This window comes from Heterodontus francisci, chromosome 27, assembly GCF_036365525.1.
Source record: "Heterodontus francisci isolate sHetFra1 chromosome 27, sHetFra1.hap1, whole genome shotgun sequence".
Lineage (NCBI taxonomy): Eukaryota > Metazoa > Chordata > Chondrichthyes > Heterodontiformes > Heterodontidae > Heterodontus > Heterodontus francisci.
Genome location: NC_090397.1, coordinates 46,658,414 through 46,677,228, shown reverse-complemented (window position 1 = coordinate 46,677,228; position 18,815 = coordinate 46,658,414). Strand labels below are relative to the sequence as shown.

General features: G+C 40.7%; 1 protein-coding gene across 6 annotated transcripts in view; it reads right to left on the bottom strand.

The window, feature by feature from the left end:
- kmt2e (lysine (K)-specific methyltransferase 2E) overlaps positions 1 to 18,815 on the bottom strand; it is a 165,993-nt gene that overhangs the window by 89,114 nt on the left and 58,064 nt on the right. For 4 of the 6 annotated variants that reach the window (XM_068059267.1, XM_068059271.1, XM_068059270.1 and 1 more), the window contains exons 5-7: positions 12,938 to 13,018; positions 12,784 to 12,842; positions 1,054 to 1,122 (exon numbers count right to left, since the gene is read on the bottom strand). In XM_068059267.1, the coding sequence (XP_067915368.1) occupies positions 1,054 to 1,122; positions 12,784 to 12,842; positions 12,938 to 13,018 (209 nt within the window). Of the gene's footprint in view, positions 1 to 1,053; positions 1,126 to 12,783; positions 12,843 to 12,937; positions 13,019 to 18,815 lie in introns of all 6 variants that reach the window. The other 2 variants (XM_068059269.1, XM_068059272.1) reach the window with 2 other exon arrangements.

Sequence of the window (18,815 nt, the reverse complement as noted above, 5' to 3'; positions counted from 1 at the left end):
TCAACTGATCTGCCAACTTGGAGAGCTCCTCCATACAAGGGCACATCTATACAAGCTTTGTGTTGATTTTAAAGTCAGATTACCAACTGGATGGTTGGATCAGTGCTCACCATTGATGTTGAGGTGCTGAGATCGCCATTTAGTTTGCAGCAGATCTGTTTCATGTCATCATGGGTAGGGCTGGAAGAGAACTGTGAGCTTGCAGATCAGCTGATTAGTTGAATGCTGCAATGTCAACTGAGTAATGAGCTATGTGTCACTGGAGAAGACTGAGGCAAAGCAATCAATAGTGTATAGTAATTTAGAGTTCTCAATTATCCACCAATTTCTACAATTTGTGGTGTGGTTGCAAGAGGGGGCTGCCTCCATTATGCCAGATAATCAAGGTTATACTTTTTAAATTAAAACTATGGACCTGACACTGTGACAATGGATGCTAGTACAAACATTAATGACTGACACAGTGACATGTGGGAGCAAGTATAAACAAAAGAATAAAGAACTGCTTCACTGTTTACAATGTAGTAGTTTTTATTTGATATCTACTGTGTAAGATCAGATTAAAATAAAAAGTTCAACACAGAAAACAATAACTTGATAGAAATTTACAAGATAAAACCTCCCATAACAATTAGGTCACATGATAAGCCTTCACTGCTTTACCTCAGGGATACACCAGGCAAAAGAGTTAATGCTATTATGTGCTACATTTTAAGAATTAGGGTTGAAGTCGCAATGCAGCATGGAACTTTGTCTCATTATCACTTTAGAAAGCTTTGTTCCTGTGTTTTGTATCTGCTTGGCATCTTAGAATATTCATCAATAATAAAGAGAATGAAAGAATGATAGAGATGCTCAGAAAGTATTTTGACTCAGTATTAAGAGAGTGTAGAAGTACAGGAGTAACAGAGGACAATGTGGAAAATCAACAAACAGCTATAATTGTTTTTAAATAGGCTAATAGGAACTAAAGTTGAAAAATCACCAGGCCCAAATGGTCTACAATCCCAGAATACGGAGTGAGGTAAGTGATGAAATAGCAGATGTACTAACCATAATTTTCCAAAATTCGTTGGAAACAGGAATTGTACCAAAGGACTGGAGGGTAGCGAATGTTAACTCCTGTTCAAAAAAGGGGAAAGGGATAAGCCAGATAACGATGGACCAGTTATCCTCACATCAGTAGTAGGTAAACTGTTAGAGACCATAATAAGGGATAACATTAGTGAACACTTAAAAGGGACTGCTGACACAGATTTGTAAGGGGTATGTTGTGTTTGACTAATTTTATTGCAAACGGTAAAAGATATTACTGAGTATGTGGACAAAGGAAGTTTAGCAACTGTGATATTTTGGGAATTTTTTTAAAAATTGAAAAAGTAAGCTTTAATATTTGATGTGAAGATTAAGGCCTATGGTACTAAAGATAAAGTGCAGGCCTGGATAGATGGATGGCTAAAGGACCAGAAGCAGAGATGTGTAAGGATGTTTCTCAGATTAGCAAGATGTAGCTAGTTACATAGTCCAGAGATATATGGTGGGACCTCTTCTTCATATACAGAAATGATCTGGGATATGAGCGCAGGGGAAATTATATCAAACTTCACTGTTAAGGACAAATGATGGGGCATGACAAACTGTGAGAATGGGTAGATATTTAGTAAATACAATTCAATGCAGATAAGTATAAAACAATATACTTTGAGGGAAATTAGGGAGAATTATTCCCATAACAGTAAAATACTTAATGAAATAGAAGGACAAGGGAGATTCAGATACATATACCTTTGACAGTGGTATTACAGGTGGAAAAAGTTTGAAAAGGATAATGGATTCTGGGTTTAATGTGAAGGGCTTTAAATATTCAAGCAAGGAGCTAATAAATTTTCATAGAATATTGGTTAGGCATGGCTATAGTATTGTGGAGTTTTACATACTCCATCAGAGAAAGGCTTTCGGAATAAGGAAAAGGTACAATGCACTAGGTTCGAGCTAGGAATGAAAGGTTATAGTTACTAGTGTGTTGAAAAACTAGGTTGTATTCACTGAAGTAGAGGAGTTTGAAGAAGGAACTAACAGAACAACTTATAATTATATGGTGCTTTTAACGTAATAAAACGTCCCAAGGCACGTCACAAGAGCATTATAAAGCAAGTTCAGTCACTGTGGCAAGCATGGCAATACCAGGGCAGATAGTCAAAAACTTGGTCAAAGAGCTATGTTTTAAGGAGCATCTTAAAGGAATAAAGCTAGGTAAACTTGGAGAGATTTAGAGAGAGAATCCCAGAGCTTAGGGCCTAGCCAGCTGAAGACCTGGCCACCAGTGGTGGAGCAATTAAAATCAGAGATGCTCAAGCGGCCAGAATTAGATAGATGCAGATATCTCTAGAAAGATGCAGATATCTCAGCGTATTGTGTGGCTGGAAGAGATTAGAGAGATAGGGAGGAGCGAGGCCATGGAGATAACTGAAAACAAGGATGAAAATATTAAAATCAAGAAGTGTTCAAAATTATGAAGGGGCTTGAGAGTAAATAGTGAAAGATTTCAATGGCTTAGGAGTCAATAATGAAAGAACATATATTCAGGATAAGTACTATAAACATAAGGAGCTTATAGGGAATTTATTTTCATCCAAAGGGTTACAAGGAAAAGGAATGTTTTATCTTAAGAGTCAATGACAACATCTAATCTTGAACTAGGTAAGCACTTTGGAAAGAGCAGAAAAATGGGATAAGAATAGCTAGTTCTAACAGGAGAGCCAACATCAACGAAAGCTTTCTTCTACGTTCAAACATCTAGAATTCTGTGATAACATGTAAATAATTTTTTCCTCCAATAAAAAGCTTCTCTGCAACATGGCTTACTTGAATATCGTAAATCCAGATCCAGTTGATTTCTGTTTTGGTCAGCCATTGCAGAAACCCACCACCATGCAGAACTGTGTCAAAACCAAATTTCTGAAAGAGCTACACCTAGAATGCTTTTTTGGGCCACATGGAATGCATACACTCTCCCAGTTTTCAGGTAATGCCTTCTGGCAGTTGTCATCTCATGTCTAATTTCCAAGATTTGACCATCTATTCCCATAACTTCCAGCTTCATCATATGAGGCTTTTGAAAATTGATTAATGCAATTTAAGTGGCTTTCCCCTGAATTATATGATGCTCTGCAGTCTCATCTTCAGCCAACACTTATTCCACATATTCCTCACAACAGCAAAATCAGCCTGCTCTTTTCTGACTACTTGGCAGGCTTAAATAACACTTGATATACATGCCATAGCAACGTGAACAACCAACGTAACAGTCACCAATATCAGCAAGATTTATTGGTACTTTTGGGGCTTACTTCCTTCTTGTGGACACAAATTTTAATTGCACTCTAGAATACAAAGGGTATATGTGTCTGAATAAATGCTATTCACCTCATAATTGCAGCTCCAATATAAACTGGTAGTTCCAGGTACTATTTTCCAGGACCATTCCCAATTTCCAATCTCTTGCACAAAGGGGGATTTGGGAATTTGGCCTAAGTACAGTACAAACCTGTATCATTAGCTCGGCAAAGCAGTGCAGAATCGGCTTCTTCCCATCTATTTATACAACACACTCTTAGCACTACTTCTAACATTCACAGAAATGGATCCTTATCAGTGCCTGTTACGTCAGATGCCAATTTGTATAGTGTTCAGGCCCCGAGAATACCATCACAGGTTTGTTGCAGAGCACGACACTTGTTGGCAGTACACCAGAAGAAGCCTTTAGACTATTACTGACAATATCTGTCAATCAACAAAGAGAACAATTTCAGGTCATTTTTGTGTAATTGTCTTAATTATCCTCCTGGTCTTACGATGCATTGCATCATAATTACTTTTCCAGCAGCTCCTGAATGCTCAAATGAGGCCTCAAGTACCACTTTCAAGGCCCTTTGCTTTTGTTGAACAGCTCTCCTTCCCTTTGCAATTACCATAGGAGGGTGCTGCTTAGTGGATGAGAGGATGGTAGGCTTTTGTTCAGTTTATCTCTTCACCTACAGAGGCAAAGAATTCACTGGCCACCCCATTTGCAATCAAGTTCATCCCATAGGCAATCATAATGACCAGCCCTAGGCTCCATCACTGGTAATTACTTGGCCAGATGACGCATAACACAGAGGACATCAGCTATTCTAATTTAACAGCTCTTTTTGTCACAAGGTCAGCATCTTGCCCAAGACAACTAACAACTGTCCTCCTGATGAAGTTAACTAGCTAGTGGCCCAAAGATTCCCAGAGACATCAACATGCAAGTGGAAAGCAAAGGTCATGCCAAGCTTTTCGCAATTACAAGATCGATGGTCGTGTCAAGCACACCTCAACTTTCACTCTAAGTGAGTCCTGGTCAATGAGAGGATATAGGGTTTGGAAGCTCAGGTTTGGATCGATTAGGATGCCAAAGTTAAGCACAGTCTGGTTCAGCTTGAGAAGGAGGAGAAAGAGATGGGGGAAAGAGAGAGAAAAGTAATTAACTGTTTAAATTGACTCGAACAGAGCAAACATGTAACATAACTATCCTGATGGAACTAGCAAAAATTACATTTCTAACACAACCTGCTAGATTAAACCAAACCAGAACATAGCAGGCATAACAATCCTGGTCTTCATATTTCAATATACAGACTTTTACCTAAACAATTCAATTATGCAGACTGGTTTACTGCTGAAACTTTTTAAACAAGTCAAAACTGCACTGGACCAACAAGTTTGAGCCTGTAATACTTTCATTACGTGTTACTACTGACATTGCCATTTCTTCCTTAGTATTTGATAAATTACAGTTTTTTAATTATAATTCATATACAAGACTTCCAGTACCATTACCATACCAAAGCAACGGAGATAAACAAGAGAATAAGTCTGTCAGGTCTAGCAAAAGCCTACAGTATGAACCGGATTGTTATTCAAGAAAAACCAGTGAATACTCAAGTACCAGCTTTACAAGTTGGAACTCTTTTCTCCAGGACCAAACAATGCTACCTTAGCTACAGCCATTGTTGAACAATTCTGATGTTCTGGTGGTACAGCTATCCAAAGATGAATTAAAATTTCTTGAAATGTTTCATGTACTGGTCTGGAGATTTGGTGCTTTTGTTTTGGATGCTAACTAGAGTCTGCAGTCTCACTAAAAGTGTGACAAGGGTCAAGTGACACCTTCCTAAATTATATTCCATCACTGCAAGCATTTATAAGCTCGTTTGAAATAATTGAACACAACACATACTGCAAGATGTTGTGCATTGTGGGAAGACAACACAGCTAATATGGTTGGGATTTATCACTGGAAACAGCTGTCGAGAAGGACAGAATGGGACTTTGATCTGGGCCTACTCAATGCTCATCACCCACAATGCACAAAACAAAACACTTTCCAAAAATTCCACGGTCGCAGAATTACACAAGACCTACAAGAACAAGTTTTAAAAAACATGTAATAAGATATTACATAAGCATTAACACAAAAAAAATTACTGATTAAATGGTGAACTTAAGGACTTTTTGCTGGTTTGGCACAGCAGAGCTTTAAATGATGACAGAAAAAAAACTAACTTGAGATACAAATCCATTTGTACAACTTGTATTTCTGTAGCATCTTTAATGGAGAAAAGTATGTCAGAGACATAATCCAAAATTATGGACATCAGGCTGAAGGAGGGTGACCTAAAACTTGGTCAAAAACATGGGTTTCAAGGAGGGGGAGGAATTTTGAGCAAAAGGTTTAGACCAATTAAGGCACACGGAACTGAAGGAAGGCAGGACACACAAGAAGCCAGAGTTGGGAGACAAAGAATTCAAGGGAGGTTGTAGAGTTGAAGGAGGTTGTAGAGATATGGAGGAGCGAGATAATAGAGAGGTTTAAACACAAGTATAAGAATTGTAAATTTGAGGCATTGAGGATTAAAAGCCACTGTAGATCAGCAAGGATGACTTAATGTGGGACAGAATACAACATCAGAGTTTTGCAGGGGGAAAGTTAAGTTAATCAGGACAGCGCTGGAATAGTTAACTCTGGAGGCTACATGACCGTTTCAGTGGTAAAATAAGAAAGGAAGCTACATTATGCAAGTTGAAACAGGCGGACTTTGCGATGGATAGGACATGGGGGTCAGAAACTCAGCTCTGCATCAACTGGGAGACCAAAATTACAAACAGTCTGGTTCCAGTCAAGACAAGCGGCCAGGACGGGGATAGAGTCAGCGGTGAGGATAGGGTTTTTGACGAGGACCGAAGATAATGGTTTTGGTCTTCCCAATGTTTAGCTCGAGCAAATTTCAACTTACCGAAGACGGGATGTCAGACAAGCAGTCTGATGGCAGAGAGACAGTGCAGAGGTCAAGACATGGTGGATAGATAGCAACATAGGAAAAGGAGTCGGGTTTCAGCCCCTCGAGCTTGTTCCACCATTCAATTAGATCATGGCTGATTTGCACCTCAACTCAAGGCTGGGCCACTGGAGCGCGCTCAGGCAGCACTTTTTCAACATAGTAGAAACCTAAAACTCTTTCCTCAAAAAGTTGTAGATGGTAGGTCAGTTGGAGTCTTCAAGACTGATAAATAGATTTTTGTTAGATAAGGATATCAAGGGATATGGAGAGAAGGTGGGAAAATGGTTTTGAGGTGCTGTTCTGTGATGATCTAATTTGAATGTCAGAGCAGGCTCTTGTGGCTGAACAGTCTACTCCTCTTCCTAGGTTGTGACCTCTTGTTCTGGGTTCCTTCCACCCTCAGGGGAAACAGCTTCTCTGCCTCTACTCTACCAAATCATTTTTTCATTTTCAACACCTCAACTAAATCGCCTCTCAACCTTCTAAACTCAGGTTTACGCAACCTGTCCTCATAACTGAACCCTTTATGCCCAGGTGTACTTCTGGTGAATCTTTGCTGTAATTCCTCCATGGCTAATATATCCTTCCTAAGATACGGTGTCCAAACTAATTCCCAAGGCTTTTTATACGTATATAAAGAGCAAGAGGGTAACCAGGGTAAGGGTTGGCCCACTCAAGGACAGAGGAGGGAATCTATGTGTGGAGCCAGAGGAAATGGGTGTGGTACTAAATGAGCACTTTGCATCAGTATTCACCAAAGAGAAGGACTTGGTGGATGATGAGTCTATGGAAGGAAGTGTAGATAGTCTGGGTCATGTAGTGATCAAAAAGGAGGAGGTGTTGGGCGTCTTGCAAAGCATTAAGGTAGATAAGTCCCCAGGGCCTGATGGGATCTACTCCAGAATACTGAGGGAGGCAAGGGAAGAAATTGCTGGGGCCTTGACAGAAATCCTCATTGGCTACAGGTGAGGTCCCAGAGGACTGGAGAATAGCCAATGTTGTTCCTTTGTTTAAGAAGGGTAGCAAGGATAATCCAGGAAATTATAGGCCGGTGAGCCTTACGTCAGTGGTAGGGAAATTATTAGAGAGGATTCTTCGGGACAGGATTTACTCCCATTTGGAAGCAAATGAACTTATTAGCGAGAGGCAGCATGGTTTTGTGAAGGGAGATCATGTCTCACTGACTTGATCAAGTTTTTTGAGGAAGTGACGAAAATGATTGATGAAGGAAGGGCAGTGGATGTTGTCTATATGGACTTCAGTAAAGCCTTTGACAAGGTCCCTCATTGCAGACTGGTACAAAAGGTGAAGTCACACGGGATCAGAGGTAAGCTGGCAAGATGGATACAGAACTGGCTTGGTCATAGAAGACAGAGGGTAGTAGTGGAAGGGTGCTTTTCTGAATGGAGGGCTGTGACTAGTGGTGTTCTGCAGGGATCAGTGCTGGGACCTTTGCTGTTTGTATTATATATAAATGATTTGGAGGAAAATGTAGCTGGTCTGATTAGTAAGTTTGCGGACGACACAAAGGTTGGTGGAGTTGCGGATAGTGATGAGGATTGTCAGAGGATACAGCAGGATATAGATCGGTTGGAGACTTGGGCGGAGAAATGGCAGATGGAATTTAATCTGGACAAATGTGAGGTAATGCATTTTGGAAGATCTAATACAGGTGGGAAGTATGCAGAGGGATCTGGACGTACAGGTCCACAGGTCACTGAAAGTGGCAACTCAGGTGGATAAGGTAGTCAAGAAGGCATAGGGCATGCTTGCCTTCATCCGTCGGGGCATAGAGTATAAAAATTGGCAAGTCATGCTGCAGCTATACAGAACCTTAGTTAGGCCACACTTAGAATATTGTGTGCAATTCTGGTCGCCACAATACCAGAAGGACGCGGAGGCTTTGGAGAGGGTACAGAAGAGGTTTACCAGGATGTTGCCTGGTCTGGAGGGCATTAGCTATGAGGAGAGGTTGGATAAACTCAGATTGTTTTCACTGGAACGACGGAGGTGGAGAGGCGACATAATAGAGGTTTACAAAGTTATGAGTGACATGGACAGAGTGGACAGTCAGAAGCTTTTTCCCAGGGTGGAAGAGTCAGTTACTAGGGGACATAGGTTTAAGGTGCGAGGGGCAAAGTTTAGAGGGGATGTGCGAGGCAAGTTCTTTACACAGAGGGTGGTGAGTGCCTGGAACTTGCTGCCGGGGGAAGTGGTGGAAGCAGCTATGATAGCTACGTTTCAGAGGCATCTTGACAAATACATGAATAGGATGGGAATAGAGGGATACGCTCCCCAGAAGTGCAGAAGGTTTTAGTTTAGACAGGCATCAAGATCGGCGCAGGCTTGGAGGGCCGAATGGCCTGTTCCTGTGGTGTACTGTTCTTTGTTCTTTTAAACACAATACTCCAAATGGGGTCTTTCTGAAGCTCTGTAAAACTGAAGCATAGCTTCCTCACTTTTATATTCAATCCTCTTGAGATAAAGGGCAACATTCCATTCGCAATTTTATTTACTTTTTGTACCTGTGCGCTAGCTTTTAGTGATTTGTGTACATGGACACCCAAATCCCTTTGCTCTTCCAGTTTCTAGTCTGTCATCCTTAAAGAAAATATGCTGATTTTTCTTTCTTGGTTTCAAAGTGCATTACTTTATATGTCCCAACAGTGAACTTCAACTGTCACAGTTGTGTCCATTAATTTAATGTATCTATGTCCCTTGGTAACTTTCTGCTCCCATCTACATAACTTACTGTTTCTCCTAACTTAATGTCATCTTCAAACTTGGATATACAATACTCTATTCCATAATCCAAATGATGGATATATATGGTGGAAAGCTGATGCCCTAGTGCAGATCCCTAAGGAACACCACTTGTCACATCTCACCAATCAAAAGTCCTTTCCCCTGATCCCTACTCTCTCCTATCTCACAAACAATTACCAACCTATGTCACAAAAATTACCACCAAATTCCATGTGCTCTCATTTCTGCTAATAATCTCTTGTGCAGAACCTTATCAAATGCCACTGAGGAGTCCATATAAACAATGTCCATAGACACTCCCCTTTCCACCTTGTTATTGACCGTGCCAAAAAATTGTACGATGTTAGTCAAACAGGACCTACCTTTCATAAATTGATGCTGACTCTCATTGATCAGTGCATGCTTCTTCAAACGCTTTGCCACTCTTCCCCGGTGATGGATTCCAGTAACTTCCCCACAACTAAAATTAAACTGACAGATCTGTAGTTTCCTGGTTTCTCCCTCCCGTCTTAAATAATAGAATGACATTTACAATTTTCCAATAGAGCTTAGTGCTATCAGCATACACATGAAAGATGATCCCCATGTCTGTGGATATCATTACCAAGGGGCAGCATGGTCCTTTGGAGGACTCTGGAAGTAACATGGCAGGTCAGGGAAGAGGAGCCCTTAATAGAGATACACTGACTAAAATTTTATACGTAAGAATGCAACCGAGAAAGCTCAATCTCACCAAGCTGAACAATGGAGAGCAGACATTGCAAGAGCATGGTCTACTGTGGACTACATAGGTCGAGGAGGATGAGGAGGGATAATGCACTGTGGCCACCATCACAGAGGGCATTGTTTATGACTTTGGTTAAGGCTGTTGCGGTGCCATGAGGAGCAGAAGCCTAATAAGACAAAGAGAGATGGGTACAGATCTGGCTGATGATAACACGCTCAAGGACTTTGAAGAACAGGGAGGCTGGAGATGAGGCTGGTAGTTTGGAAGGGCAGAGAGTCGATGATGGATTTTTGAAGGTGACTGATGTCAGGGATTTTAAAAGGGAGGGAGATACTGCTCGAGGACAGGAACCCATTTACAATGTCAGTTAGCACGGGAGCCAGGAAGGGAAGCTGGGAGGTCAGTTTAATTGGAATGGAGACAAGAGAGATGGAAGTGGATTTCAGATACAAGACTAGCCTGGAGAGGGCATGAGGAGAGAAACTATACAGATAGGAAAATGTAGCAGACTAATAAATGTCTTATACAATACTGCAAGAAATTAGAATTGTAGAGTATCTCATCAATTAGATAAGCAGTTACATGTTTGTAGGCGGGGGACAGAAGTACAGTAAGTCGACAAAAATGCAATCAAATAAACACTGGTTAAAATCTATGAAGTATTCAGGAAACCTTTTAGGCTCAACAATGTGAACTTGCAGTTGTTGCAAATGGAAGAAAAAAAATAAAGTGAAACTGACTGGGTTATTTTTCCAGCAAGTTCTGGACCAATGTGGTAGCAAATACCCTGAAGTGTACAGGTGCAGGAAGAGGCTTTTGCTGATGGGATTCTCTGGCTTGTGTTTGTTGACAAACAGAATGTCAGATCCATTCAAATAATCCCAAACTCCAGTTTCTGAACCCCTGCAAACTTCCAAACTGTCCCAGATCCAGCTCACTTCTCGATCAGGGTCTCATTTCAATTTGGAATGCTGAACAGAAAACAAGGGCTTTGTCTCAAAATCCATATCTTGCACAGTGGAAAAACAAGTGATGGTGGGGGGGTGGGGGGAATCTCATACAGGGAAAAAAGAAAGAAAATCACAACAGGCTGGATCTTGCTGCAGCAGGCCATTTCAGGGCATGTGCCGCTAGTTAGACAGTTTTCTGTATCCTCCGCTCAAACAATGTTTGTACATAACCTGCTGGGAATGCAAGCTGAGAAGGCAGGGCAAGGATAAAGGGGAATCTCGGACCTTAGTGAATGGCGAGCCTGACCATTAACTCCAAAACAATGAGATTTAAGGATTGAGAAAGAAACAGGAGCGGCAGAGAAAGAAGGTAATTCGAGTGGCTGAATTAGTGAAATCAGGTACAGAAAGAGAAATTAAAAGGGAGAAACAGGATTGAGAAGAGAAAGGAAAAGTTTAAAAAAAAATAGAAAATTTGACAATTTTAAAAGCACTAACAATTCACTAGATACAGGAATGAGATTGAACAGTTTAAATTGTTCGCTTTCTGGTCCAGAGGTGTTTTTTTTTTGGCATTCCATTAATAATTATAGCTGTTAAATTCCAGCCCTAACTTTCTGCAATGAGGTTAATGGGCAGCTAATGTGCAAATGCAGCCTGTTTTAAAAATATAACAGTGAGGCTAAGAGCGAGATGCCATTTGTGCGAAGTAAACGGCGCATCTGCATAAATAGCCGAACAGGTTCTAGAGATTTGCAACTCACGGCTTATCTCTCATTATTGTGAACTTGCTGGCCGATCGCCACATTAACTGTGAAGTATATCATTAACATGCTGTTATTTTTCCAGCAAGATCTGGCCCAATGTGGTAGCAAATAGCCTGAAGTGTACAGGTACAGGAAGAGGCTTTTGCTGATGGGATTCACTGGCTTACGTTTGCTGACAACCAGAATACCAGATCCATTTAAATAAATCCAAACTCCAGCTTCTGAACCCCTGCAAACTTCCAAACTGTCCCAAATCCAGATCACTTCTTGATTGGGATCTCATTTCAATTTGGAACATTAAACAGAAAACAAGGGCTTTGTCTCAAGCTCCAAATCAAGCACAGTGGAAAAACAAGTCATAACTGTATATGGTAAAATACATTTTGCATCTGGGTGTCTGTGATTTCTTTTTTATTCATTCACAGGTTGTGGACATCACTGCGTACTTGATAAGTGTGCTTTTAACTGAAGTGGGCGAAGAGTTAACCACATTGCTATGGGTTGAGAGTCACATATAGGCCAATCCGGGTAAGGACAGCAGATTTCGTTTCCTAAAGGGCATGAGTGAACCAGATGTTTTTTTTTACAATACTCCGGTAGTTTCATGGTCACCATTACTTATACCAGCCTTTATTTTTTACTTCCAGATTTATTTAATTAACTGAATTTAAATTATCCAGCTGCCATGGTGGAATATGGACTCAAGAATCCAGATCATGAGTCCAGGTCTCTGCATTTAGAGTCCAGTAACAGAACCACTATGCTACAGTAGCCCATGCGAGTTTTGGGTTTCGTACATATAAAAGACACCCCCACCCCCCCCCTCCCCAGAAAACAATCCTGATTTGTACTGAGAAAGCAGGAAACATTATCCTCTATAACCATTTGTGACTGAAACTAACGGTACTTTTATACTGCATGACACCTGTGGTAACACCACCAGGTTCTTGATGCTCAGCGATGTTGCTTGAAGCCAGCTGTTTCTATTAGTGACTCTAGGTAGTTTTACATTTGACTAGCAGCCAGTTGCACAAGTCCCCAGCTTCAGGAAGCAAAGAGAACCTCAGCAATATAAAGGCATCTCACCATACCCAACAGTATGGGTGTTTTATTTTCTGAACCAAGAGTGCAAGTGATTCGCAAGGCTTCAATAATAAAGTCCTATTATACATGTACAACATCTCCCTTTGTCGTAGATTCACACCTACCTGACATATTTTCCCTTTTCTTTGTTTGCAGCAACACAGCTCTGTCTCTATCCAAACACCTGGAAATACAGCATTACAGTTGTCTGAGATTTATGGGCAAAATGTTTACAATTAAGTGTTTTAAAAATCTTTCATTGGGATGGACTGTACTTACCGAGGCTGACAACGATCACACAGGTAAGTTTCTGGAATGTGCTGTCTGTCGATACCCATACAATCTATATGCTGCCAAACACTAAATAAGATAAAAATCAAAGGAAAAGATCAAGTTGAAAACTTCGCCATTGAAACTGTAGGCATTACTTGTACAATTAATTGTGTAAACATTTTATTCTAAACCATTACCTCAGTCTTTGATTATTTTAGCTGTTTGTAATGCAAACTAATTGATTAACTTTTGTCTTTTATTACATTAAAAAAACCAAAGAATTATTTTGCATACTTCTTGCATTTGAAATCAAGACAGCACAACCAGGCAACGTCTTTGCTCTAATGAAAGAAAAATCCAAATCATTTACTGTATAGATTCAAGGTTTAAGACAGAAATCAAAAGATCCTAACTTTCCATTCTTTGTAATGTCATATTTTTCCTAGTTATTTCTGGGACATCTCACACATAAATCAGAGAGTCAGCTAAACTTGGGGGCAAATTTACATGGATTCTCATCACAAAAGTATTAAAAACAAAACTTAACTCAAACAGCTAATGACATATGCATCATTTAGTTTGAACAGAAATCTTCGAACAAATGTTATAAAAGGTCAAGGAAAAGTGCAAAAAATAAAACAATTTAAATTCTAGCATCAGATTTTTGATAATCTTGTAGATCTGCAATTAATCTCAAACCTTAACTCATTAAACTATCTTAAATGAGAGCAACCAAGATATAATGGAAACTCATCTCACTGAAATGAAAGGAAATAGGAAATTCGCAAAGAAAACTAACACATTTTCTGTCATGCTATACGTTACAAGCGCTTCACAATTTTCTCTTTTGCCATCAGAACTGTAGATCTTTTTCACCATCAGAAGTTTTGTTTTGTTTAAAATTCTCACTAATCTACAGCTAAATGTGCAGAAATACAAAGTAAACAGTAAATTGATCCTAATTTGCATACAAGACTAAAGTTCAAGTTAATTTTCAAATGCTATTGTAAAGGAAAATCATATAAATTAGCTTACTTTCATTTTTATATAACCATAGGAGGTTTAAAAATTCTCAAAAGTAGCCAATGACTTTTCAGTATAATATCTGCCAAATTAATGTATAATATCTGCATATAGCATCTATTACAAACATCACACAAATTGTTTTCAAATTAGGCCCTTTTAATTCTCCTATGTAAATGTCACTAAAGCATTTTCCCCCAACTGCATAACCAACTCCTTTTTTAAAAATGTGTTAATTATCTGTGACCTTAAGACGAGGGATATCAGGTGCTGAGCACTCTTCCACTTTGGGCATCCAGTGACATCATCAAGAATTCTCAGGTTAAATGTATAGGAGCCCAGTGCTCCCCCAGCTCTACATAACATTTCTTAACACCAACCTCAGAAGTAGACCCATCATTGCAGCAGTGTGAGATTTCCATTTACCACACTTATATAACCTGCACTGAAATGTGAGCTTACATTCAGAAGGCACCTGAACTCAGTCAAACTCATTTCACTTTGAACCTTCAGAGTGAAGGCAGGACTTTTTTAGCATTAATCTCGGCTGAACTTTTAACTTAATGTGCAAACCCACTGTACCACATCCCTAATATTGAATAGATTGGTTTTATTATTCTACAAATTTGCCACTCTCAATAATTTAAAATTAAAAAGAATTACATGGATTTACAGCACAGAAATGGCCCATTTGGCACAATTGATATCCGCGTGATATCAAGAAACGACTGAAGGCACTGGATACTGCAAAGGCTATGGGCCCTGACAATATTCCGGCAATAATACTGAAGACCTGTGCTCCATAACTTGCTGCACCCCAAGTAAAGTTGTTTCAGTACAGCTACAACACTGGCATTTACCCAGCAATGTGGAAAATTGTCCAGGTATGTCCTGTACACAAAAAGCAGGACAAGTTCAACCCAGCCAATTACCACCCCATCACTCTTAATCATTAGTAAAGTGATGGAGGGTGTCATCGATAGTGCTACCAAGCGACACTTGCTTAGCAATAACCTGCTCACTGACGCTCAGTTTGGGTTCCGCCAGCTCTTGACCTCATTACAGCCTTGGTTCAAACATGAACAAAAGAGCTGAACTCAAGAGGTGAGGTGAGAGTGACTGCCCTTGACATCATGGCAGCATTTGACCGAGTATGGCATCAAGGAGCCCTTGCAAAACTGAAGTCAATAGAAATCAGGGGAAAAACTCTCCACTGGTTGAACCTAATGCAAAGGAAGATGGTTGTGGTTGTTGGAGGTCAATCATCTCAGCTCCAGGACATCACTGCAGGAGCTCCTAAGGGTAGTGTCCTAGGCCCAACCATCTTCAGTTGATCTTCCTTCAATCATAAGGTCAGAAGCGTGGATGCTAGCTGATGATTGCACAATGTTCAGCACCATTCGCGACTCCTCATATACTGAAGCAGTCCATGTAGAAATACAGCAAGACCTGGACAATATCCAGGTTTGGGCTGATAAGTGGCAAGTAACATTCATGCCACACAAGTGCCAGGCAATGATCATCTCCAACAAGAGAGAATCTAACCATCTCCCCTTGATGTTCAATGGCATTACCATTGCTGAATCCCCGCTACCAACATCCTAGGGGTTACCATTGACCAGAAACTGCACTGGAATAGCCATATAAATACCGTGGCTACAAGAGCAGGTCAGAGGCTAGGAATCCTGCGGTGAGTAACTCACCCCCTGACTCCCCAAAACCTGTCCACCATCTACAAGGCACAAGTCAGAGGTGTGATGGAATACTCTCCACTTGCCTGGATGGGCTTAGCTCCAATAACACTCAAGAAGCTCGACACCATCCAGGACAAAGCAGCCCATTTGATTGGCACCCCATCTACAAACATTCACCCCCTCCGCCACCGATGCACAGTGGCAACAGTGTGTACCATCAACAAGATGCATGGGATGCTCAACCCACTGGGGGAATTGTAATAACCCCCATATGAACAGGACAGAGTCGGAAGTAAAATTGTTAAAAATGTAAAACCCGACCTCAACCTGCCACGAACACGTTTACTTCTAGTTTAACCATGGCAGGTTTGGGGTTGTCCGAGTAACCCGCCCTTGAGAGGTGGGGTCAGTTGACTTAATGTTAATGAGACTGCATTCATCAGATTTTAGCAGTCATTTAAACTTAAAGGCTGCAAGCCAGGTTTTCCAGGGCTCAGGAAAGCCAGCAGCTCAAGAGAGACCAGCATTGGCAGATCCAGAAGGTTAAGTGCTTTTCCAGCATTGTTTGGTCAGAAGGAGGAGTGCATCCCTAACATCCCTCAAGCAAACCTGCCGTGATCTTTCCCTTTCCACGATTAGCTGACCCCCTCCCTGTGACCTCCAAACCTTCCCTCTTCCCTGATCTCCCTCACCTCCAGCAGGATTTCCATCTCTCCCCACATGACGTCCAGATCTGGCCAGGTGCTGGGCAGGAACAAGAGTCAAAAAATATTCTAAATTAGGCCATGCCGATAAATTCACCAGGATCTCTGGGTTTCCCGGCCGCAGACACACAACTCAGTTCCTTCCCCGTAAATATTGAGGCTATTGTGCCTGTGCTAACTCATAGTGCAGAATAAAACTAATCACATTGCCCCTGGTGTCTCCATATTCCTATCCTCTGCTTCAAATATTTAGGCAATTTTCCTTTTAAAAAATACAATACTCTGCCTCAATCACCTCCTATGGCAAAGCATTCTATGCTGCAACAACCCACAGCATAAAGGTATTTCTCCTAACCTCTCTTCTCACTCTAAAGTGACAACTTTCATTTGATGAATCAGCCATCAATTCCCCAGCCAGAGGAAATAGTGCACTCTATCCAACTTTTCTTGTTTTTAAAAAACCTCAATTAAATTTCTTAACCTTCTCTGCGCTCTAGTAGAAGTCGCTACAGTATCCAACAACTCTCCTCATAACTAGTTTCACCTCTCTGGCATCATCCTGGCAAATTTATGCTAGTTTTAATATCCTTCCTATAATGGGTTACCCAAAATTGCAGACATACTCCTATAAATTATTTGCATAAGTTCCTCATTACTACTTTTGTACTCTATACCTCTTCATAAAAACAAAGGTTTGATCTACTGGCACTTACACAGAATTACATATTTAAACCCCTTGGTCTCTATTCATCCACACCTTTCCAGTGAAAGTCAGCCATGACTCAGTGGTAGTACTCCTGCCTCCAAATTAGGAGGTCATGGATATAAAACCCACTTCAGAGACTAGAGCACTAAGTCTAGGCTGATACTCCAGTCCAATACGGAGGGTGTGCTGCACAGTTGGAGGTGCCGTTTTTTGTATGTGATGTTAAATCAAGACCCTATCTACCCTCTAAGGTGGATGCAAAAGATCTCATGCCACTATTTCAAAGCAGAGCCCAGGAAGTTCTCTCAGGTGTGTTCTGTCTAATATTTATCACTCAGCCATCATCGCTAAAACAGATTATCTGGCCATTACCTGGTTGCTGTTGGTGGAACCTTGTTGTGCACAAATTGGCTACCATATTTCCTGCATTACAACAGCAACCACACTTAAAAAAAGTACTTTGAAGTGTTTTGGGATGCTCTGAGGTCATGCAAGGTACTATATAATTGCAAGTCTTTCACTCAGTGTATACTCCCATACCTTGCTTTTCCTCCGAAATTGTATTACTTCACACTCGTCCATATTATGTTGTGTCTGTCCATTCCACTAAGTGTCTGTCATTCTGAAATCTTACAGTCTTCGTCACTATTTCTCAAACCCCTTACTTTTGTGTCATCAGCAAATTTCATCATCGTGTTCCTATGTCCAAGTCTAAATAATCTATATACAAAGAACACAATTGGACCTGGAATCTAGGGTACACCACTTACAGCGCTTCTCCATTCTGAGGAACATCCATTTTCCTGAACCCTTCTTCACTTCCTGTCCTTTAACCATTCATGAAATGACATTTCTTTTTATTCCATATGCTTGTTTTTTTTTAAACAAGACTCCTGTGAGACAATTTATTGAATACTCTCTATAAATCTATAAACCACAGATGGTTTATCTGTGGGAATGCAGTCAAATAAAAAGAAATTTGTCAATTACCTTTAATAAATCAACAGACTGTCCTTAATTAAACCATGCATTTCTAAATGCTCACTGGTTTTATCTCAAATTATAGATATGAGTTTGCCCACAACTAATGTTACACTGGTCTACAGCTATTTGGTTTATAGAAACATAGAAAATAGGAGCAAGAGTAGGCCATTCAGCCCTTCGTGCTCTGCCATTCAAAAAAGATATGGCTGATCGTCTAATTCAGAACCTTGCTCCAGCTTTTTCCCCATACCCCTTGATCCCTTTGGCATTTTAAGAAATATATCTATCTCCTTCTTGAATATATTTAATGATTTGGTCTCCACTGCCTTCTGCGGAAGAGAATGCCACAGGTTCACCACCCTCCGAGTGAAGAAATTGCTCATCTCGGTTCTAAATGGCGTACCGCATATCCTGAGACTATGACCCCTGGTTCTTGACTCCCCAGCCATCGGGAACATCCTCCCTGCATCTAGCCTGTCTAGTCCTGTTAGAATTTTATATGCTTCTATGAGATCCCCTCTCATTCGTCTAAACTCTAGTCAATCTAGGCCTAGTCGTCCCAATCTCTCCTCATACGTCAATCCTGCCATCCCAGTAATCAGCCTAGTAAATCTTCTTTGCACTCCCTCCAAGGCAAGAACATCCTTCCTCAGGTAAGGAGACCAAAACTGCACACAATACTCCAGGTGTGGTCTCACCAAGGCCTTGTATAACTGCAGTATCCTTGTCTTGTTTCGTGAACAAGGCTGTGACACTGGTTACTCCCCTGTCCC